The sequence below is a fragment of the Mauremys mutica genome, chromosome 12 (genome assembly GCF_020497125.1).
Source record: "Mauremys mutica isolate MM-2020 ecotype Southern chromosome 12, ASM2049712v1, whole genome shotgun sequence".
In the NCBI taxonomy this organism is placed as follows: domain Eukaryota; kingdom Metazoa; phylum Chordata; order Testudines; family Geoemydidae; genus Mauremys; species Mauremys mutica.
In genome coordinates, this window is record NC_059083.1 from 71,311,333 (window position 1) to 71,336,609 (window position 25,277).

Below are 25,277 nucleotides of genomic sequence, written 5' to 3' on the forward strand. Positions count from 1 at the left end.
AATACCGCTGTGCTTCCCCTTTCAGAGTTCGGAGAATGTTTCAATTAATTTTAAATTGTGTATGAAGGTAGAGTTTGTTGTAGTCAGGTGGCAAAGTCCATCTTTGGATGTTTAGTGTGTATCTGCCCCTACCCCCCCAAATGTATGGATAAAAGGATATACAAAGGGTGGGGTTTTCAAGGTGTGTTAGGGTTTGTCTAGACATAGTTACTCAGGGATGGCATTCTTGTTCTAGAATAACAGTGGCCACACATGGAGTTATCCAGAAATAGGTGTTGCTGAGTAACTCCATGTATAGAAGAGGTCTAAGTGATTTAGGAGTGCAAATCCTATTGTGTGTCAATGGGACTTGTAAGGGGATTTTCAACAACACAAATGGCATTTGGTCTCCTAGCGCCAATGAACTTTCAAAGGGAGTTAGGTGTCTAACTGCCATGTATTGCTCTTGGAAAATCTCCCCCATGCTCCGAAATCTCATCCTAAGTGTAAAGACATACAGTAACACATGCTCCAGAAATATCCACACCAAACAGCCTATAGTAAGTAATTCTGGTGTGTTTTTTATATGCTATATCTTAGTCCAAGATGATATACTAAACAATTGTTCCAAAAAGGCAGAAAAATGACAACATGAGCGTATCCACAGGCTCTTAGGAACTTTTGTTTTGACTAAAGGAAAAAAACTCAGTGTCAGAGTACGTAAGCACCTGTCAGGAATGGCCTAGTTATTACATAGTCTTGCCTTGAGTACAGGGGACTGAACTAGATGACCTCTCAAGGTCCCCTTCCATTCCTACATTTCTATGCCATAGTATTCCTTGATGTAACTCCCAAAGTCAATGAAGTTAGACCGGGACTAAAACCTTTGTCCAATGGGTTCAGCAGCATCTAATGCAAAACTTTCTCGGACATCTCATTCCTTCCCTGGAGGTCATGCTTCTGTCTTTAGAGGCACTGAAGACACAAGCAACTTATTACAGGTAACTGCATGAGGTCTGAATAATCAGGATGAGGAAATAGATAAATGGTGCTCAGAGGGGGTTGCCTTCATTCAATGTAGTGATGGATTTTGCTGCTGTTCTGACTACACATGCACATCAAAAATTCTATAAAAGGAGCAAACCCAAAACAGAGTTAGAAATCCAATTCCGTTGTCTGAAATTCTGTAAGCCCTTTAACAGCTTTTTAGTTGTTCTGACTCTGAGCCATCTTTCAAAATCAAGATGTTACAGAATGAGAGTCCAGGATTGTAAAGTTAAATGACCCTTCTTTCCAATTGTGTGTGTTATCATTAGTCTTAGCACCAACAGGGCTAAATCCACTATTCTCCCCCAACTCCCTTAACTTTATATCCCTGGTGACACAGATCCAAAGTTTCAACTAGATTAAATCCTGACTCCTTATTCATGCAACAAATAAATAAGTGGCTCTTGAGACTAAAAACATGATCCTAGACTATGTTTATACCAAGGGCTGAGCAAAATGTACCATTTTGATGTGCTACAACTGAAGGTATAAGCCTTTCCTAGTTTCATTAGCTCTACCATAAAATATACACTTAGCCCTGCAGTATGAAACATATTTCTTACTAGTACAAAATTCTCATTTGTTTCTTCTCTACTACTAAAGGTTTTGGAGAGGTAAAAATAATATTAGAAACTGATTATACATGAGGTAAAATTCTTAAGTTTCAGTTTAAAGTTTGGACATTACATAATTTGATTCGTAGAATTAAGGCTTTTACCTTAGAAGGGATGAAGGAAGCTAGTTATAAAATCTAATTTCCCCTCTAAAATGGCAGTGTGACCACAACAGCATTAAATGTAAGACCCTGACAGCAAGATGACACTGGCACTGCTTAAACTGTAAAACCAGTTGTAAAAAAGATTTAGACTTGATGTTTATAAATAAATGAGGGGAGGGGAGAATGAAGACGAGAAGATAGTCAGTGCCATGCAGTGATTACATCTTAACTTTTACCATATGATTTCTCACAGCTATTGATTTCTGGAGTTGGGTTATTTAAGTAGGCTATCCTATCAATCAACAGAAGGAGACTGTTCAGCCAAAGAATATAAGAGGGAACTTAAGTTAGAATCCAAACATCCCATTTTTAAAAAGATATTAAAAACAAAATCCCACTTCCTAATATTATTGGACACTAAAATGCAGTTCTTTACAATCAGACAGCATAAGAAGTTTGCTGTACTGTATAATATTTCATATTGCTCTATGGCAAAATGTTCCTGTCCCAATTTCCAGGAAAGTAAGTACATAAAAGCTCCTCTTAATACAACACAATAAGCTTAAAAGCAAAATTTTCCTTATTCAGAAACAATGACTTTGGGCACTATTTAAATATTTGCCCTTTTGCTGCTTGTAGAACATTTGGATTTCAACACATTATTTTGGGATTGTTATTACTGTCACATATTGATAGATGTTTAGACAGTTCACTTACTGCAGCGAATACCACTCATTTTTACTTTCCAATTTGAAGGAATCTATCCCTCTGCAACCCTCTAGCATAACTCATTACAGGGCAAATAAATCTAAAACCTCCCACAACAAATGACACCAAAATTTAATGTAACATGAAATCAAGTAAATGGAATTGAGTACAGTAATTAGTTCATATTTTAATCTGCAGACCTGTTTATTATCCATCAACAGACTAGCAATTAAATCTGTGCTTCTCAGATGATTCACTTTGTTTTTAGGAAAAAGGTTTATAGATATGTCAAAGCAAATTAATCAGAGAAATTTGGGAGACAACACACACCATTTAGAGCTTTAATTTTGGACATTGCCGGGATATAGTTTGTTGTGTGTTATGACATTTATGGATATTTTATACTTTGTTTTTTACAGTATTATACACATATTACTATATAGCCTTCTGGCCAAGTGCTGAATTGTCCTGCATGGGTGCACTATGGGGGAACAAAGCAGAGAGACATCCTGCCCCACTCCCATACAGCTGTGCAGGACCCAGGCACAATGCTGATGGGTAATGCTCCCTGCTTCCTCAGGGCAGGTTGGCTAGCTAGCAAGCCTAACTGGATGCCGCAGAACCAAGAAGCGGGATCAGAGCCCCTCTCCCTCAGCATGCCTACTAGTGTCTGGTAGGAGATGCTGGAGGAACGCATGTTACACCTTTTTCCCCAGCAGGTGTGCTATCCCACATGGAGAGCAGAGGTATTCTGCCTGTGTCTGCCCTCCACAGTGTAAAGTCTCAGAATACCTCTGCTTGGGCTCTCTGGCTCTGCAGCCCTCTTCAGCTACTCTTACAGGAGTGAAGGCACAAGCTGGCTCTTTAGCTACATAAGCCTAAATACTTAACCCCTTACAGTATAAACAGCCTGCTAATTATTGCTTGCATTCTTCTCTGCTTCACACAATGATCCTATACCTGAAAGAAGAAGATTTTAGTCTCCTGAAGATGTTTAGAGGGGAGGCAGCAGGCCTTCCTTTCCTATGCTCACTGGTCTCACTTATTTAATTCTCCCTTCCTGAGGAAAAATCTGTAGCTCCAAGTTCTTCATGTGAATGGCAGGGCTGCATAGAGGTTTGTAGGTGGTGGTGACAGGGATGAGGGATTCAAAGAAGGAAGTGACACTGAATCAAAGGGCCTGAAAAATGACTTTCCCCACACCCCTGAGTGACATGAGTTTTGCCGACCTAAGTGGTAGTGTACACATAGTCTGGGACTTCACTTGGGCCTGCATTATGGTGGCGCATTGTCCTGCCATAGTGTAGATGCTTTCTACATTGACAGAAGGGTTAATCCTCCTATCCAAGAGACAGTAGCTAGGGGGATGACAGAAGAATACTTCCAACGTAGCTGCATCTCAACTGGGGGTTAGGTGAACCTAGTTACGGTGCTTAGGGTGCAAAAATTTCCACGCCCCTGAGTGATGTAGCTGCATCAATCTAATTTTTACGTGTACACTATGTCTTGATTTTGAGATCCTCTTTTAATGTTCATAGTACAATTAAATGCTTTAATCTGTGAGAAGTATGTTGAGCCCACTTAATTACTTACCAGATGAAGAATCAACTGCTTAACTGACTCATATTTCAAATCCTTTCTTATTCCATGTTGCTGGAAACAGTCAAACACATTCCTGATAGAATAATTTTATATATATTTTAAAAAGCTTCCGCTTGTTTCAAGACCTTTAAGCATTACAATTCTCAATTATCTGCCCAGAGTCCACTGTGAAGTGATGATTAAGTGCTAAAAGGTAACCAGATTACTGTAGAGATTTCTCTCTCTCTTTCGACATCCTTTAACACCGAATTAGGCCACCCTAGTGGTGTTCAGACCCTAATACATTTTAAAACAGTTTGGCATTACTGGGTTCTGTCTTCACAATTTTGCACCATCCTGTTGCTGTCAAGCTTGCCCTAAGTCTTTGCCCACTTGTATGTTGTCTGGACCATGTGGTAAGAACACAAATTTTTCCCTAGCGCATAAAGCACCCTCATACCACATTCAGTGGGAGTTCAAGCAGCTATGTTGACATAGCACTGTCTACACTGGGAGTTACGTTGACATAACTGGATTTTCCACATTGCTGAGTGATGTAGTTACACTGACATAAATTGCTAATGCAGACCAAGCCTTGTCTAGACTTGAAAGATTTGCTATTATGTGCTGGTCTATGCTTCTAGCATAGATGCAGTTTATACCAGCAAGAGTCCTTTTGTTAGTATAGCTTTTATCAGTTCCCTGAGCAAAACAGACTATACAACTGCACCTACAGTAGGGCTCTTGCTGGCATAGCTATGTTGGCAAAAACAAAACACACTAATAACCAATACAGATACACCAGCAAAATATCTAAGTGTAAATCAAGCCTTAGACAGTAAACTCCTTGGGACAATGTCAGTCTTTGTTCTGTGGTTGTATGGCGCCTTGCACAATGCGGGGCCTGATCCATGACTAGGGCTCTTAGGTGCTCCTGCAATACAGACAATAATAATCAGCAACTCTCTACATCAGGCCCTGGAGGTCTGGAGAAATTTTGCGGAAAAAAAAAATCTCCCCATTGCCACACAGATTCAACTTTGTGAGTGTTGTTAATAGTGGAAAATGTTTTAAAAATGTCCTTAGCACACTAGTGATTTTCAAACTTTTCCCTAGCACTGGTGCAGCTCAGGAAGGGTGCGTGTAGATTTGAGAATCACACCTGTATCCAATTTACGCTAAAACTCCCAGCACTGCTAGACCAATGGTGGGAAAGATGCTCATAAACTATTAGTACAAACAAGGTGCAAAAGGACTTGAAATTCATGGCAAATAGTTACCGTAATTCCTTTATATGCACGCCAATGTATCAATTTTGGCACCAGTCCTTCACCCTGATTCTCGGAGGAGTCACGATGATTTCACTGGGATTGCATTTGGGCACCATGGAATGCCCTTGATGATCAGGTCCTAGACTTGTATTTATTTTCTCTTAGCTGAGGTGTTTTGCAAATATTTTAAGACGTGCATTTTCTAGTTATACTTGTACTGTATTTTTCTTTATTCTTTGACCAATATTATCCTATCACTATAGTGACAGCTATGGACAATAGCAGGCCTGAAAGCATATGTTACTCCATAAAGTCAGCTAGCAATTAACTAGTGTATCATTTCCTTAGTATTACTGCTGGGAATTGTAAACATTGTAAGTAACCCTTCCCAGACCTGAGAGCTTATCTAAAATCACCCTGTTGTTAAAAGTGGAGCTTGTTGGATGGAATTATACTTCCCAGGCCAAATTCAGCTGTGGTGTGAAAGCTAGTTCTTTGCTGAGGAGTTGTACCAACTCTATACAACAGGGTCTGTCTGGCCCTCTGTTTGTATTGTGGGTACAGCACAGTATGTGGGAATGTGACGCAGCTATTCGGTAATAGATACTTTACATAAGAGATGGACCGAGTCCAAGCAAAGTGCCAGCTCCAAGCACTTCCAAATCTCAAAAGGTTCAGCCCCATGTCTAGTTCCTGCATTATATTTCCTGTCATTCACCATGACTGACAGTGGTCACCACTTTTGCCAGCAGTTTTCTTCTTTTACTTGGGAAAGAGGTGGTGTATCCGTTGGCAAATATTGGCGACCTATGTACTACGACAGACATAACAGGACGACCCTGTTTCAAAGCTAAAAAAAAAAGTTCTGGACCCTTGGCCACTCCTTCCATGCCCTTTCAGTTCACCTCCCTCCGTTTCACGTGTTGTTTTCTGGTTCTCATACTTGTCAATTCTGGTTGTTTTTTTAACCTGTCAAGTGTTCATTTGTTGGTTCTCTCCCCCAACTGCTCCATCTCCCAAGTCCCCCCTAATTTATTTTCCCTCTCTCATCTGTCAGCTGTATTCTGTCCTCCAGCTCTCTCTTATTTTGTCAAAGATGCTGTTGATTTTTTTTTAAACCACCCTCTTTTGCTTTATGGTATTAAATATTGGGGCTGCAGTGCTGTACGTTTTCACCTTTCATTACAATCTATACTCTGTGTGACTTTTCCTTCAACACAAAAAATTTATGGCTGATATATTTCTAATCCATCAATCTCTCCTGTGACTTTCTGAAACAATGCTGATATGCCAAATCAAATGCAGGGCTATATTTCAGCCGTATTTCTTGCTTCTTTGTTAAAGCAAACTATTTTGTATTGAATATCACTCTTACTATTTAGATGTGATTAACAAAGCAAGGTCGTATTTATTAAAACACTCAATGTTCACTTACGAGTTAAACATTGGATCCAATGTACGTGTCCATCTATCACAGAATTTAAACAAGGTATCCACTAGTCAGTTATGTAAGACATGAATAATTTTATGAAAACACTGCCGCTGACTATATTATACAGCTACATAGCTTTATACAAAACAAAGCAAATGATTACCATCAATTATAATAACATCATTTGACAAGCCTGCAATTAATCTGCTGCTCTTCAGATAACTGTTGTTGCACAATGCCAAAGAAAATGCCATGCATTAATTGACTCATCACCAGAGTCTGTGATAGGTGGTACAGATGGTAATGTGATTATTCATCTTCAACAAAATAAATAAGTGCTTTGTTGCTGGAAACTATTCCTTTTGGTCTTCTAAAAGAATGTCAACAGGGTACTCAAGATGTCTTTGAAGGTAACTCTAATATACCCGTAGTGAGATGCAGTTCTTCTGAAGCATTATTTTAATTATTTACTTAGAATTTGTAGCGTGCAAGGTGCTTCACCGACCGGAAACAAGCTAATGGGAGATGAGTACAGCCAGGAGTGGCGAAAGCTTCCTAAAAGTGGGGGGAACCCCTGCCCCGCCCCCCGCCTCTCCACCCCCACATCTGTCACCTTTACAGCCTGGTAAAAAGTGATGGACTATGGCCCCCTGTTCCAGCACCCCTGGATACAACAAAAAATAAGGATGGGAGACTAAAACTCTTGTATCCCTTCTGTATACAACGCGACTGAATGATTGTCCCCTTTGAGCTCAGTCCTGGCCATAGTCTGTCAGCATTACCATGTATCCTGAAAAACTTGTTACCAATGCATGTACTCCTAAACTGCTGAAAGCATCGTCTACACTAGCACTTTTGTTTGTAAAACTTTTGTCACTCAGGGGTGTGAAAAAACACCCCCACCCTCCAACCGACATAAGTTACACCAAGCCGATGTGGCCAGCACTATGTCGGCAGGCGATGCGCTACCGCCACTTGTTGGGGGTGGTTTAATTATGCCGGCAGGAGATTTCTTTCCAGTCAGCATAGATCGGCTGCATTGGTATAGCTGTGCTGCTGTTAGGTCTCTAGTGTAGACATAGCCTGAGAGACTAATGAGAGCCATGTATCAGAGGGCAGGATCACTACTTTACCTGCTATTATCTGGTCTCTAAATCAGGTCCTGATACTGCAAAGATATAATGTGTGTGGTTAACTCTCTGTCCCTTGAGCAGGCCCACTGACTTCAATGGGACTATTCACCATGTGTAAAATTAAGCTCTGCATATTCTTCACAGGATTATGGTGTACAGTAGAAATGTTGGACAATGGTAAGCAATAAAGGTAGAATTTTTTTTAGAAACAACTACCACCGTTAATATTAGAATTGAATAATTAGTTTTAAGTTTTCTTAGGAATATGATGGACTAACCTAATGATACTTGTCATGGATAATCACACAGATGGCAAATGCACTGCATTCAGATTCTTTTTCTGTAATTGACTGAGTGGTAAAAATCTGAGTGTGCCGTGTTCTATCTGCATTTTGTCTGGGTCTAATTTACAGGAAGCTTTTATGGTCTTTAAAACAGAAAAATAAATTTTACAATCAGCAGCATAAAGAATGAAAAATATTGTGCTGCAATTTCAGAATGTTCTTTGAATAGAATATTAACTAGCTATCCAATTCCTTTGAAAATCCCAATTTAAGAAAGGTAGGTGCCCCAAACCCATTGAAATTCAATAAGATTTAAGCACTGAAGGTGAAATCCTGGCCCTATTTTGGGAGTTTTGCCACTGACTTCAGTAACCCAGAATTTCATCCTTAGTCTCCTTGAAAACTCCAGCCTGAAAAACCAAATCCCCAGCTGCAATTTGGTTATTTCAACATGTGAGTAGCATGTATCTAACACAACAATCCCTATATTGCTCCACACACCTGGCAGTGAACATGCTGGATTTGATATGATACACATGTATTACAATGCACAATTTAAAAAAAAATTCCCTTCTTTTCAAAATAGAGAAAAGGAGATAGTTTTTCATGAGCAGCCATTAGTTTGACACTACCCTTAGGCAGAAATGGAGAGCAGGTATTTCATACTGGTTCATTTTGAACTCCAAGTACATTGACGTACCTCCCCAGAAAAAGCTTGTCCGTTAAGTAGATGTTCTGATCCCTGGCTATCTTCACTTCCAAAGTGTAACCGGATCTCTTCCAAGCGGTGACTGTAGGTCATGGGCCCTCCAGAGATGTTCACTAAATGCTCTTTGTCTAATCGTAGAGAAACATGTCTCCCTGTATTATACATTGTCCCACTGACCTAAACAAAATGAACAAACAATATAAAATTAAGTTTTTCTAAACCAGTGGTGAGTCCTAGAAAATAATGATACAGACTTAGAGCTTTTTCTACTTCAACACCTTCAGATTAATCCAACCATAAATCTTTAAAAAGATCAGAGATTAAATACCCAACTGAAGGATGTATTTCAAGTTCTGCTTTTAAATATTATACTTTATATTCAAATATTTTGCTAAATCCCTATGTACATATTTTAGGCATGTGGTTAATACAATGAATGTGATTATTATACCTCTAAATAAGTATATATGTGAACATATTCTTTATGCAAGACCTGAATAATGACTTCATTACAGAATTTCTGCACTGAAAAAGAGGAACATTTCAACTGCTGTATAAATAATTCACAGTATATTTAAACAAATCAGATATTTAACTCATTTTTTCTTACTGAAAAATGTATAAGAAAATTGTCTCAATGCAGAGATGCTACAAAAGCCTTCTGCTCCCATTGGAATCAATGGTAAAACCTGCATTGATCTCAGTTATAAGGCTCCCTATTTTGATAAGAATGTTCTGTATTTTATGTCCCAGATACATTAGTTATATCAATACAGAATTAACCTTTGTTAGTTCTTATGTCCCATCTCCTTTTAAAATTAATCTTTATTTTATTAAAAAAGAATGGAAAGATACGTTTTGTTTGTAAAATAAAATATAAACAAAAGTGACCCTAAAATAACAACCCAGTTAGTACACAATGGAAGGGAAAAAAATTAGTGCAGAAAAGTGTTTAATTTTAAATGAAAAATATACTGTAAATTTATTAATTATATGAAAAATAGTGTAAGAACAGCCTTTAATTTATGCTATTGTAGGGAAAAACACATTCGTTTGAATACAGAACAGGACTGAGGCTTACTTCCTAAAATTCTGCAGGGATGTAAATAGTACATTTAAATAACATTAATTAATATTAATTAGAAGGAAGTGTAGCAATGGTATGCTTTGCTGCACTTTAATTTAAAATTAAAGGCTTGACAATTATGTATTATATCCTATAGTACATTGGTACTCTAGTAATTAACATAGCTGCAGTGACATTTTATCTTTAATACTAATTATTGTTTACATGATCTGTTTTGTTGCACAGTATGCTGTAAAAAGTTACATTATACAAACTGTGCGACAGAACTAAATGGGTAAGATAAAATAGTTTCTGGTTTTTTTATTTTGATACAGGTGTTCTACATTTATTTGGTGTTATTTCAATTTAGAATGGGGAAAAAATACATTTCTCATGCAAAGCAGTAAATGTGAATACTGCTATTTATTTCACATTCAACCTGATTGGAATTTTTAATATATGTCCTCTAGTTTTCTGGTTTAACTTTAGCACGTACAATAATTAAATAGCAAGTTTAGTTTAATATTTGGAAGCAGGTCAATTTTATTGAATCCAGTTACAGTACACTGCTTATGAATGACATAAAATTGCTAATCACAAGTAATGTGTAGTTTCAAATACAAATGGTGGGGAAAATTGTTTAAAGTCATTTTGCTGGTTCTCTATTTTGGAAATTCACACTTCATTGAACATTCAGTTAGTTTTAGTAACTACAGAATATTCACAATCCATTTTCTTACTCTGCTTGATACAAATCTTAAATTAGGTTATCACCATTCTCTTTCTCAAGGTAAAAATGCCTCAAAATAACTCTCTAAAGTATATAGGCAAAAAAAGTAAGCTGGCCAGACTCCTGAAAAGAGAGACTCTTTTTTCCTCTCTCTATCTCCTTTCAGAAATGCAGCACTTATAATGAGGCCACATTGTGAGTGCTTGGAATAGAAGTCCTCTATGCACACAACAGGTACAGCGTACCAGTAGCACAGCAAGCCTCTCTCATTACATGCTCCAGTGTGCCTCTATTCTGACTTGGCAGGATCAAGTAAGGAAACTGCTGCATGGACACATACACAGAAACGTTATAGTTGTCAGGAAGGATAGAACTGGAGACCTGCAACTCCAAATACATATGCTCCTGCCACTTGAACTACTAAGGATGTCAGGCCCCTATCCTTGCTGGGCCCACACAAGAGGGAGACATGAACAGATATACTAAGATAGGGTGTTTCAAGGGAATACTTTTATGTTTAGCATTTATACTGAGGTAGCACTTACAGGCAGTGGGTAACATTTCCAAAATGCCTGTATCAGATTTTCAAAACTGACTAAAGCACTTTGGAACCTCAGTGGGATTAGGTTCCTTAAATCCCTTTTGAAAATGGTGATTAGGCTCAATTTACCCCCCAAACCAGGTTGAACCAAAAGTCCCCAGACCTATTTAATCCCTGTCCTCTTTCTTGAGAGTGCTGCTATTACTCTTAACTTTCAAAGTGAGATTTTGATGCAGGCACTTGCCCACCAACAATTGGACAGGGTGAGAGAGAGAGAGAATTTATGTTCAACCACTGACCTGGAACACATCTGAATAAGTGATTGAGAGGTTAAAAAAAATCCATGTGTCCCCTTCCCTCCACCTTGGCCCAAATTAACCACTGTACAATAGGCCACGGTTTTGTCACAGAAACCTCCAGAGAATTGGTGGCTGGTTGCAAAATCTGAAGCTAGCCCTAGGAATGTCTGGCTGAAGCTGTTCGAGGAGAGAGAGGCTGATGGTATCTGCCATCTTATGCTGCAGAAATGAACTGTGGAGTTCTACATATAGGACGGAATTTCTAGTGTACACACACACACACACACAAACAGAAAAAATAAAATAACTCATACTGCTAAAATGGCAAGTTAAGGACAGGACTGGTGCAGATGAGTCAGCAATAACCAGTTGCATGTATTTTGGCCCATTTGTATGAGGTGAACAAATCAAATCAGTAATTAATAAACAGGAACAGGACCGAGGTTGTTTGAAACCATTAATGAGCATTTGTAGCCTCCAGTTCTGTTTACACTTAAAGTGTAAAGTATTTAAAATAGTCTTACAGAAGGGTCATTTTGCTTGCTTAAAATAGACTTATCTTAAAACGCATTTCAACATTCTGCCTACATAGGGTTGCTGCAAAGACTGAGTATCTTATTTTTTTTAAAAAAGCTTATATTTATCATTTTGGTAATGAAAATATTGCCTTTCATCAGGTGAGACATCTGTCTGGACATCCTTTCTCACAACATTTTAAAGACAGGCTTTTGAAATATACTTAGAATAGAACATCCAGTCCCCCCGCCCCCCTTTCATTTTGACATGGACCACAGCATAGAAAAGCCTGGGGTACAGAGGGAAGGGGTGGGAGCTTTGAGGCATCTTCTCAAATGTGAGGGTCTCGAGCTAGGTTGTAAATCAAAATGGCCAAAAAATTCATCCTCTCAATAATTTGCATATATGATGTCAGAAACTGGGAATGGGCAAACAGGGGATGGATCATTTGATGATTATCTGTTCTGTTCATTCCCCTGAATCACCAGGCACTGGCCACTGCAGAAGACAGGATACTGGGCTAGATGGACCTTTGGTTTGACCCATTATGGCTGTTCTTATGGATCAAAAGGGCTTGTGTCAGTTGGCTGATGCTTCAGAGGAATACTCTGAAAGTAGTTCATAATGACTCTGAATAAACCAATAAAGATAGCTTCTTGTATGGTCAACCTATAAAGATTCTTATTAATATGTGTAATAGACCATAAAATCTTCATTTAAAACCTCTGCAGATTAAAAAGACTAAATTTACACTGAAATGATAATTTTCTTCATTGCTTATCATTCTGTGAAATAAAAAAAACCCTCTGTCCACAAGTAATACTCTGTAGGTGTTACATCCTTTAAAATGTATATTGTATGTATACATAAATATGCACTATAACACAAATGTACTTTGAGAACAATAATTTCTGTTTGTAGTATTTAGTATAGTTGGGAATATTGCCAAGTGATACTGTTCTATTGACATTAGAATTCAGTTTATATTGTAGATTAAAACAGAATGCAAGCAAAGACCATCATTAGCATAAACATTTTTAAATTTAGGTTTCATATCTCAATACTCTGCAGTGTAATGGGTTTGCAATGTCTGTAAAGAAGACTGTAGATATGAGGAAATCTACTTAGTTTGTGCTGTGTTTTCAGCAGAATTTCGCTATGATAAAAAAAGGCTCTAATCCCATTTACTATGAATTTGAAGCCTAGGAAATGAAGGAGCTCAGCAATTGTTGAGATTCAGCCTTTAAACAGTGAGTGACTGTAAAAGCTGACTGGCTCATTTTAGCACTTCACACACTGAACTATTGTTTTGTGGAAGGCAAAGTCACACGCATTACTAAATTCACAACCAAGTTACACTAATAATGTAAGACACACATTTTCCCCCACAGGATGGAGAAAAGTGACACATCTTAGTGTGAGAGACAAGGTAGGTGAGACCAAATCCTCTGGGTGAGAGACGCAAGCTTTTCTAGCTTACACAGAGTTGTTCTTCAGGTCTGGGAAATGTAGTCAGAGTGTCACAGCTAAATACACAGTGGAACAGATTGTGTAGCATAAGTAGTTAACACACATTTCAAGAGATCATTCAACGTGAAGAGGCCAGTCATAGGGAGGAGAGGGGGAAAAAGATGAGGGGATTTTAATGGAGTGTAGATTATTGTAATAAGCCCTAAATTCAGTCTCTCTATTCAGTCCATGATTTTTAGTATCTAACAAAATTATGAATTTAAGCTCACAGGCTTATCTTTTGGACATGTTGTGCAGTTTCCTTTGAGGATGACGACAGGGATCAAATATAGAGTGACTGCTTTTTGTGATCTGTTTCATCTTGTACACCGCCCAGACTCGAAGAAAAACTCTGCAAGCTCAAAAACCCATCTCCCACCAACAGAAGTTGGTTCAACAAAAAACCTTGTCCCTCTAATGTCTTGGGACTAACACTGCATACAATGTAAGATAACATTCTCTCTCTCTCACAACTGCAGTCATGGCCTTGGTGTTACTTCATGGCATATTATAGAACAAAATTATTTTATTTTGTGCTTTCCTATTTGATTTCAACAGAGTGGTATAAAAATACATATGTACTAATTGCCCTTAGGAAAGACGAGTACCGCTTCCTCAATGGAATGAATACCTGCATCTCTCATATGTCCTTTGTATAAGTCTGTAATAAATAAAAAAATCTAAATCCAGTAACTTCAAAGTTAAAGATAAAACCACATTTTCAATTCACCTCATTTCATTTAGATATTGCAAAGTGTTTCCCTACCGGTGTAATTTTACATGTGATAAAATCCCCAGGCACAATGGAGCATATCTAGGGGATTTCAACCTTAATTGTGGAATATCCCAGATTTGATTGGTTTTAATTAAATTATTAATATTTTCCTGATAGTTATTTTTTATTTAATCTCATTCAATTTAATTCTTGCTTCACAGAGCTTTGTGCACATAATACCTCTATTTATCTTGATGCAACACAGTAGTGTTAGCACATGCTGCCATTTTATATTGATTTGTAAATAAAGCTTTACTACACATACAGCATCTGTGTAGTCACAAAAGGTCCAAATTCTGCTCTTAGTTATAAGCGTGCAGCACAAATGAAGTCAGTGGAGATACATAAGCAGTAAATGATTAGCATTTGATCCACAGTTGTAGCTAAAGTTTTGAGCAACAAAGAGTCCTGTGGCACCTTAAAGACTAACAGATGCTTTGGTGGGTGAATGCCCACTTTGTCAGATGCATGTAAAGTTTTGACAGCTCTTTATGGCCATTACAGAACAATTCAATAAATATTTTGCTATCTTTATCTTGCTGTCCAACTTCCCCCCCCCAATGGTTCCATGATTTAGCAGTTCTGAAAGTGCTTCTTCCTTATTCTAGGGGCATGCGAGTTGGGCTAAGCACAGATGAGGGGAACATGCCAGAGAAAGGCACCAGCATGGAGCGCTCCCGCTAAACCCCCCACCAGGTGGCAGTGGGAGCAAGGAAGTGAGACCTGGTTGGAAGCAGCCACAGTTACGACAGCTCAACAGTGGAGCCTGCCTGTGGTGTGCGCGAGGCTGCAGAAAGGAGCTCAGGACAATGGGTGGAGGGTGGCAGCGGGGACTCCGGAGGTTGGAGAAGGCAGTGGGGGCCAGCATCAATGCGCAGGTAGGGCGGAATATAAGTGCAGTTCCCCAGAAACTGTGACAATATTTAATTTCATTTTTTCTAAAGGCCCTAATCCAACAGAGTACTTACGTAAATCCAAGTCCTTGAGTATTTCCATTGATTTCAGTGGGATTACACATATGCTTATGAGTTTGCTGGATTAGGGGCTTAATGTCAGAATATATTGTAATAAATAATTAAAAACTGCAAAGCCACGCTATTCAACTTTGTAATGTTAATAGCAAAAGTGGGTCAATTGTGAAGCTTTGATTCAAATTCCTAAATTTCAGATCCAAACCCAAGCCACTTCACAAGAGTGTTGGGATCTGGGAAATAACTGTATGTGGTTATATTAGAACTTATTCCTGACATAATTATTGGGTGCTGATATTATCACAAGAGCTCTAAAAGACATCAAAAGGCTGGTTAACAAATATGCCTGTTCTTCAAACTGATAAAATGCACCTTTTTCAAGTGTAGCTCTCATTTAGAACAGTCTCTATCTGCTACTACATAGTATTGTAAAACATGACATCAAAAGTAGCTCCAGAAATCAAAACTCCTTTGTCTCATGAGTACCCACCCTGTACCTCACTGCATATCACCAGAACCTTTAAATTGTACCCCCCGCCCCAACCACTATCAGCAGTTACAAGTTACCTCTAAGGGATTAAAACTTCTGTAAGGACATTCTTCCCCTCCCTACCCAGTCCTGAACTAGATTTTTTCAGTAACTTTTTCTGAAAGCTTAGTCCTCATGCTTTAGACAATGAAAGGATAGTAAGCTTTCAAAAAGCTTAGCAGCATAAGTGTACTGTCCTAGAGAAACAATCTGCCAGCTCCAAGGTATAACAGTTTTAACAACTTGAAGCTAGGAGTGTGAGGAAAGAAAAGGAGAGGAGAAAAAGAAAGCGGGGTGGTGGTGAGGGGGAATAGAAAAAAAAAAGTAAGATTCCCTATCTCACCATCCTCTGTGACCCTTCTTCAAGGTCCAATACATGCTCTCTGCTCTCCAGGAACATTTACAAAAGACAAGAATGGTGCTTCCATCGAAATTTTGGGTTTATTCAGGCAGACAGCAGGCTCCAGATCAGTTTCCAATAGCATTTCTTATCTAGTATCAATGTCTGCCAGTGGAATAGTAGTGAAGATAAGGAACCAGGACAATCAATTGTGAATGCCTGCCTGCTGTGATGTCTTTGGGTCTTAGCTGCAAGATCAGATGAGTTTCTCCTTTAGAAGCTGAAAATGCAAAGGACCCAGGCTGCATATGGAAGCAGACTACCAAGAACTGACAAGTCCATTGGAGGTTTGGTAAAGCCCCATCTCCCGCCACCTTGTTGCTCGCCCTTTCCTCTCTGTCTTCTACACTCCAGTACTAAAAGGAACCAGCACTGCCTGTCCAGGGTGTAAAAGTCTTTTATCACCAGTTAACAGCATCTAAACTATTAATGATACTTAGAGCATCATTAATTTTGGTTTCTGCTAGTACACCTCAGGAGGAAGGCAGGGGGCAAAGAGGGGAAAGTGAATAACAGCAGCAGCTGGCCCACTGATGGCAGCATGGATCATGAGTGACCTTAATATTTTATGTATTTACTACTCTAGCAGTGGGTCTGGGAGACGAATGCAAGGGTTGGCACTCTGCATGGAAGCCTTGAGATCCACTGCAAATGGGCTTACCTGTGGATTTTCAGGGCTCTATGCAATTAGGTGGCTATGCCTACTGCTCTTCTACCCAAATGTTGACGACTCCGGAACTCCATGTAGAAGTTTCTGTGTGACTTTCCCCCTCCTATACATTTTTGCATGGAAGAAGGATATTGTTCCAAGACTCCTTTGTCTCATGAGTACCCACCCTGTACCTCACTGCACATCACCAGAACCTTTAAATTGTTACCCCCCCCCAACCACTATCAGCAGTTACAAGTTACCTCTAAGGGATTAAAACTTCTATAAGGACATTCTTCCCCTCCCTACCCAGTCCTGAACTAGATTTTTTCAGTAACTTTTTCTGAAAGCTTAGTCCTCACGCTTTAGACAATGAAAGAATAGTAAGCTTTCAAAAAGCTTAGCAGCATAAGTGTACTGTCCTAGAGAAACAATCTGCCTCCACCATATTCTTTACTGGGCACTTGATCTGGCAAAGTGTTGAATACCATCAGTAAGATACTAAGGGTGGAGAGCATTCTGCAACTTGATGCTGGAGCAGGACCTAACGCTGCACCTAATGGGATTTGTGAGGTGATTCAGATAGTATTTTACTATTAAAATTATAGCTTTAATTTAATATAAAGCTGGGTCCTTCCATCTGGGGGCAGTCTCAAATTGCTTTGCAAGATTAATACAATTAAGACTCTCACTCTCCTCCACCCCAAAGTAGGTAAATATAATTATGTAGTTTTTAATTTTCTTCCTCATATTCAGGTTAGATTGTCCAGTTCTAAATTTCATCCAATTACTCCTTGCATCACCCCAACTCAATCCTTTTCTTCCCTGGTATATACATACTTGTAAGCGGTTATATCTCCTTTTAGCCAAACTGTGTAACAAAGCGCTTAAGTACTTTGCTGAATCAGATCCCAGATCTGTACCATGTATTCTAGATGCACTGCAATACAGCAAGAAATTTTCCCATTCCAGGTGGACTGTGACATGGGACTTCTGCCAACATATTGCAATGACTGTTTTTAGTCACCAGTTCACACCAGAAGCTTATATTCAATTTGCTATTCATTTTCACTTCTTATCCAGAAATATTACTTTCCAAATATCTCCTGTTCAGATTTTTACCTTATATTATATTAAGCTGCATCTCATTGTGCTAACACCTGTTTATATTTCTCTAGGCTTCTCTATGCCTTTTGGGTTTTTTTGGTCTTTATTGGTATGAACATCACCTTCCAGTTAAGCATTTATTCAGGTTACTGTATTTTACAAATGCTAATTAAAAGAACTCATGCCTAACCCAGATTTCTGCAGCACCCTACTGTATCACCTCACAACTCTGTACGACTATTATTCCAGCCATCCACCTAAGGGACTTACCTGGCTCCCTGTTCTGAAGTACCTGCATTTCTCTCAGTCTCGAACGTATTTCTCTTCTTAACATCCCTGCAAGGTAGGATGTATCTCCATTTTACAGATGAGGAGCAAAGGCACAGAGACATGGCTGCGGCACACAGGAAGTTTGGGGAGAAGCAGGGACTTGAACTCAGATTCCAGGCTAGCACCCTGGACCATCAATCATTTTTTTATTCACTACCTTTTATTTATAGCCCCTCAGCCAGATTGCAATGCTCAGATGCTAGTCAATCTGAATTGTACTGTAACGGTCCTTCATATACAAAGCGTAGACTGCTTGAAGGTTTTATGCCTTATACAGGCGTCCATGAAAGCCTGCAACAGCTGAAATCTGACATTGGGAATAGCAACTAAACATCATAACAACTGATGTCTCAAACATAACACACAAACGTCCATTGCTCAGCTTTGTGCAACATTTCCTAATATAAAGCAATAGTTATACAAGGCTGCACAACCCACACAGTCTCTTCCTGGGTGCCTGTCTATCATTAGGGTGGGAACCTGCTCCTCCCCATTGCCAATGGGATGGTGGGACCCTTTAAAACCAGGTCGCATAGTTTCTGGGGATCTAGGCACTGCTTTCATTCGGAGCCATGCTTGAATTAGGATTTCAGAATAGGATCTTAGATGAATTAGTGATGGTGCGCCTGAGACATGGTGCTAGACTCTCAGTTCATATAAATGGCTGAACTTGTCAATTTTCTGAATTCCATAGGAAAACAATTAAACATTTTTTAAAAACTGTCTTTTAAAAAAAAGTTAAAGAATCTTAACCATTTAACACTTATGGAAAAAAAACTAGCAGACTTGCAGAGAAAACAGTAACTTTTCTATAGATTTTCTTAACCATCCTTAAGAATGAGCATTTTGGGATACAACTAGTATGAAAAGTGCTATAGAAAAAATATTCTAATCAACACCATCTACTTCAGATATTGAAAAGCATGATTTACAGTATCTTTGGCTCTCAGTCTTCTTGAGCTCAGCAATTGAAATAAATGTATATATTCAAATGATTTCCCACTCTGTATAATTACACACTGTTTAGGCTCATTTCAGATATGATACCTGCAACTTTTAATTGAATCCAGCAGAGAGCACTGTGGACCCATTACATACTGCCATTATGCATATACCATCCTTACTTCTGCAGCCAAGAAAGAAATTAAAGCAAATCGTTTTGGGTAAGTGACACTACTAGAATCTGGGGCTTGCAGTTTCTTAGATGGTGGTGGTATCGCTGAGACCATAGTGAATTCTGACTCACATCATACACATTACTAGCCTGCAGCTGTGTGTTTTCAGGGTGCAGCCTCAGCAGGTTGCTTGAAGGCCATCGGATAAATGATCTACCCAGAGTTCCATTCCTGGCAAGAATCCAGTAGATCTTATGCTGTGTTTGTGAGGGGAAAAAACCACCCCTCAACAAAACATTAAAAACTGCCACTTACTGGGAGGGAGCGCCAATATAATTGCTTAGCTTTGAAGAACAACAGGCAGCAGCATCAATATTTGATTTAAAAAAAGGGCTGTGTGAAAAATTAATAGGAAAGATAAATGCAAGGTTTTAAATAATCTTTTCATCTGTTTAGTTTGAAGGTTTTCAAAAAGGAAATTATATTAATGAGGAAAATTAAACCATTTACCTGCCAAATGAAATGCATCATGTTTCAGCATTTTTATTTTAAAGCAATGTTTGCATTAATAATCTTTCCCATTCATTACAGTGCGCTTTTGGCTGTTTATTTCTCTAAATGATTGATCTGTGAGAAAACTTGGAACAAATCTCAAATTAAAAATTCAAACTTCCTGGCTAACGAGCACAGTCTGTCAATTCAGTGATCAAAATAACATGCTTCAATGGTGTATAGTCTATTCTGGTAACAAAAATATAATTTTAAGAGAGGAACCTCAAGGTCTTCCTTATCAAGAGGTAAATTACACAGGAATTAAAGGTATGAAACTGTTCCTGGGCCATAGTCTTTATATGCTACATGCTGACTTCCAAGGATAACAACATTCTTTTTTTATACTTCCCTAACCACAGAGTAGCATCTTTTAAACTCTAAACAGTGATGCAATCAATGTTGTAGGAGTGCATGTTACATGCAGGATCACCACTTAATAAAAAGTATTGTTGCAGGTTAATACACTCTGGTGGGAAGAAAAACATTTCTGTCCACACCCCCCCCACTATAATAATAAGATAACAAAACCATCCTGCTGTTTTGTTACTAGAGCATTAGATATGACTGAATAATTAATGAGCATATAGTTTTAAGGAAAGTGAATACAAATTTATTTCCTTTAGTGATGCAATCAAAAACTAACATGGTTAAGACTGATACAATTGTATAAAATGTGACAAAACAGAATGTTTTATTTAGTTCTCTCTCAGATTATTAATATGCAAAAACATCCAGGCAGCGTAAGTTTTCATAAGCACTCTGAAATAATTAAGTGACGGGTAGGCTGCTACTTTCTGAAAGTATCTAACCACTATGGCCACAAAAACAGACCCAGACAAGTAAAATGTATTGAATCCCATACAGGAAACCCCACTACACACACCACAATATGAGCTATATCATCCAAGTTCTAGCAAGATAAGCATAGCAACCCTTTCCTGAAAATAGAAATGAGGGAATTAATAGAAAAAACCTGTAAAACTCAGCTTGCTAAATTTTGTCTGGGAGCAAAAATGCTCTGGTAAAACTACTGCATGTTTCTGATAGCGATCCATTTGCAATACATTATTCACAAGTCAAATTTTTTATAAGTCACTCTTATTTATGCTAAGCATTTTTGGAAATGTATGAATTTTGCTCAGTGACAAAAGCTGCCCCATGCAGAGAAAAAATTGTGAAATATTATGTTGAGTGCCAATTACACAGCTGATATCAAGCTGTGCTCCAATGCTACTGTCATGGAACAAAAAATGCATAGCTAGCTCAAAATAATTTCCCGAGTCCTTTATGTCTGGAGGTAAACTAGCACTTAGCTAATTTGAAATCTGACTTCAATAAAATTCATTTTGTGTCAAGACAAACCTTTTGTTGAATGCAAAAATCACAAGCTATTCTGCCTATCAGCATGTTTCAGTGTTCTCTTAGTGGGGAGAGAGAGCAGTTTAATATAGCCTGGCTTTTTTCTAGTTCTTTAAACAAGGTGAAAGCCTATAATCACAAACATTTGAGATCCTGCCTATTTGGGGGGCAGCTGGATTGTTTTCATTTTATCTACTTCAAAAGCATTCATGCACCTTTTATTCTGAGAAAATAGGGCAATTCCAGTATACATGAGGTTGAACAAGCAATTTCCCTATTTTGAACTTATTTTTGCTTTCCTCCAAATTCCAATGCCTCCATTCATCTGAAATGGATCTTTGGAAAGCTTATCCACACTAGATGGCTGTGGAAGGGATATTTAAAAGCTTTTCCAATTACTTTGAAAAACTGCAAAAGAAAAAAAAAATTAAATGAAGAGGAAAGACTAAAACATGGTTTAATTTAGCATGCATAAACCATATACTCAGTGGAGACAGGTGCCTAAAAAAAATAAATACAAATCTTTCTGAGTTTACAAACACTTAACACTATCTTTCCTGTTCTTTCATGGAGTCTTCCACAGCACCCTCCTGGTTCCTCTCTTCAGCTTCTTCTATACATCCACATGTGCATGCCCCCTGTACAATCTCACCAGTTCCCCTCAATTTTGATATCTTTAGACTTAATTCCTAAATACATCTCAGTCCCTGGCTTCTCTCCCCTGCATCTCTGCCCATTTCTTCAGTATTTCACAATCACTACAGACGCAGTAGTACAGCTGGCTAGAAAATGGTTCCATACTACCCCTCCCCCCCCAAAAAAATAGTTGAAAACATTTTTCAGCAACTGAAAAAGTTTGGCTGGAAACAAAACAATTCTTTTGTCATAAAGCCAAAATGACAATTTTTCAAGGAAAACAGACACAGAGAAGTAATTTTGATAAACAGTTTTCCTTAGACTAAATAAAATATTTTTTGACCAGCCCGAGTCAATTTAACTGAAACTCACAATATCAATCTTTCTCCCGAGCCCTCTCCTCTTTCCCTTTTCTCTAATACCACAGACATTAAGTCCTTTCCTGTTTTTATACTCACATTGGGATTCAGAAATCTTTAAGAGAAATAAATGGTATGCTGTTTTCTCTTTAGTCTATTCTCTGTAAATTTGTCTTCACTAGTGCAGCTAACACCTTGGTGGTCTCCATACCTTCCTCACTCCCACAATGTAATCAGCTAGATGATGTTCCCTTTTCCACCACTAAAAGCCTGTCAACACCACAACTTATTTCATTCTCTCTGTTGGCTTCTCTTCTTCAAAGCCATTTTGCATGCATGCATGTGCATATATCAGTGCCATCTTCCCTTCGGGCTGTTCACCTGTCTCTTCTGATCATTCCCTTTATCACCTCTGCTCCTGTTGAACTTGGTGCCATAAACGTGAAGCATCCTCTTAGTAAATGAATACACACAGTTCTCTCCTCCCTCCAACAGAAAATTGCTGAAGACTCCCACTTCTGTGAACCATCCCAGCTACAACATGCTCAACACTATTCTGTGTTTGGTTCCAGTGTATATTATCCACTGTGGCTTTAGATTGCCAGGTCCTTGGGGAAAAAACTGTTTGTTCTGTCCTCTAACCTACTGTACAACTCCATACATAGTGCTGTGTAAATAACAAATGTCTAAGTAATCAACTGAAGTGGAAGCCTAGTATACCAAGATGCGGTTTCTTATCTTAAGCCATTCCAAGCATGTCTCTCCAAACAGAGAGGAACAAAGACACTTTTTTCACCTGTGCACACAATATATAAGTGCTGATTTTTTGGGGAACATATTTTAAAGATACTTACAATTAGACAATCAAAGGTACCATATGTAACTATCTGACAAAGGCCTCAGGAAAGATATTTTCATGTTATGTCAATTTGCATCTCTCTCTTATGGTCAACGTATTTGACCAGAACACAGATTGTTCTTAAGCTTTTCAAGATATTTAGATGAAGAATGGAGCTACTTAAAAATATTCCGGACAGCTTTGTTGCTTTAGAATTTCCTCCATGTCATTTTCATGCTTAACTTGCAAGATCAATCATTTGAGAGTGTGTTGTTTTCATTTTCATCTATTTGAGAAACTGACCCTTTCTCTCAGTTTAAGGATAAGTCCTTAAAAACTGTGTTTCCAGTTCACTCTCACTTTTACTGAAATAATAGAATAAAATGTCCCTTCTTTAAAACATCTGAGTCACAGCACAGAGTGCAATAATTAGAGTCAGATGGGCCACAGAAATACCGGTAAAGCTGAAGAGAGCCACCCTAAGACTATTTAAGGAAAGGGACTTTGAGGATTAAAATGGTCTCTTATGGACTGACCTGAATTAGATGTTCCTGCACCCAGCTTTGAGTTCAGCCATGTATTGTAGGTTTAGAGTCAGTTGGGGGACATGGAAGTGTCATTATGGATTCAACTGACTAGGTCTTTGACCTACACAACCCAGCTTCTAGTCAGCTCAAGACTTTGGGACCAAGAGCAAGGGCAATCTGGACGATCCCAAATCAGCTAGAGGGGCTCTGGATGACAGAGCATCACTCAAGCATCTGTGGTACTAACAAATTATTTGCAAACTTGTACACTGAGAAAACCACGGACTGGCATCTCATCTATACAGGGACAGTTTTCATTCTCAGGAAGGCATATGCATTAATTGTGTGCACCACGTTCAGAAACAATGAAATAAAGACATTGTATGAGCACCAGATAGTATCTGGAATGAGTTGGATCAACTTTGTCCGAACATATGGATTTCAAAGAAGTCAGTAAAAGTTAATTGTACAACTTTTAACACACACCAGACTTTCCCCCTTATTAATCAACTAAGAAGCAACACCCACAAGAGAACTCTCAGTTGATGTGACATGCTTAACATCCCAACTATAGCAAAGACTGCATCACTGACATGTGCTCTTACTGTGTCTTTTATTTAGTTGACAGTTTTCTGCCACACACTGTAAGAAAGATATTAACAAAGAGGAAGTTCAGAGAAGAGCAACAAAAATAAAGCAGAGAGTTAGAGGAATGAATATATATGGGGAAATATAAAAGAAACCATATGAAAGAGCTAAGAGAAGAACTGGGGGGTGAGGGAGGCTGAGGATAGAGCTAATAATAGAAAGGTATAAACACTAAGTATGAAGAGGAATTATTTAGGGTGGTGCAAGGGATTATTTTAAGAAAGGGGAAAAATTAAGTTATAAGAAAACACTGTCTAAATGAGAGATGTGTTAGGCTATGGAATAGTCTCCCAATGAAACTGGTGAAAGCCCAGTACCTGCAGTATTTAAACCTAGACTGAAAAAGAAATAGGAAACAATCCTACATTGACCAAGGAACAGACTGAATGACAGAGTTTTGAGATGCCTAAAAAACTGTTATGAGGACTGGAGCCTCATTTACTTATAAATGAATGCATTTTGAAATTTTCCATGTCAAGGTGAAGGAAGTACATTTCTAGTCCCAAAGACAAATCCACTGGTGTAGAAGGTTCTGCAACAGCATTAGGTTTTCTAGGACACTGGAGCCTTGCAGGGGAACTCAGTATAATCAGACAGATTTAGTAAAGACTGCTCTTTTGTTACACCACACTAATATTACACAAAAAGAGGGAAATATGGGAATTCAAATATGGTCACATGGACATTTTGTCACCCAGTGATATGTTTACAGTTTTAAAAAGTGCTATGACTAGCATGTTAGAGAAGGAAGGAATTCCATTTCTGAATACATTTGAGTATCCTAAAAGAGAGCTTGCTACAACTAGGAAAAAGTTCGGGAGGTGGTATGCAAGTTTCCCCATGCAACCACGACAATGTCTGTCATTCTGGACTTGCAGCACTTTCCTTATTAGATGTTTTATTATCTTTCCCTTCTGTTGCAGTGAAGAAGCTCTTGAGAAGAGGGAGCTTATCACTGT

At 38.5% G+C, this 25,277-nt stretch overlaps 1 protein-coding gene across 5 annotated transcripts in view; it reads right to left on the bottom strand.

Annotated features, from left to right (window-relative positions):
• CA10 (carbonic anhydrase 10) overlaps positions 1-25,277 on the bottom strand; it is a 320,654-nt gene that overhangs the window by 49,024 nt on the left and 246,353 nt on the right. For all 5 annotated transcript variants that reach the window (XM_044983407.1, XM_044983404.1, XM_044983405.1 and 2 more), the window contains one exon: positions 8,854-9,039. In XM_044983407.1, the coding sequence (XP_044839342.1) occupies positions 8,854-9,039 (186 nt within the window). The remainder of the gene's footprint in view (positions 1-8,853; positions 9,040-25,277) is intronic.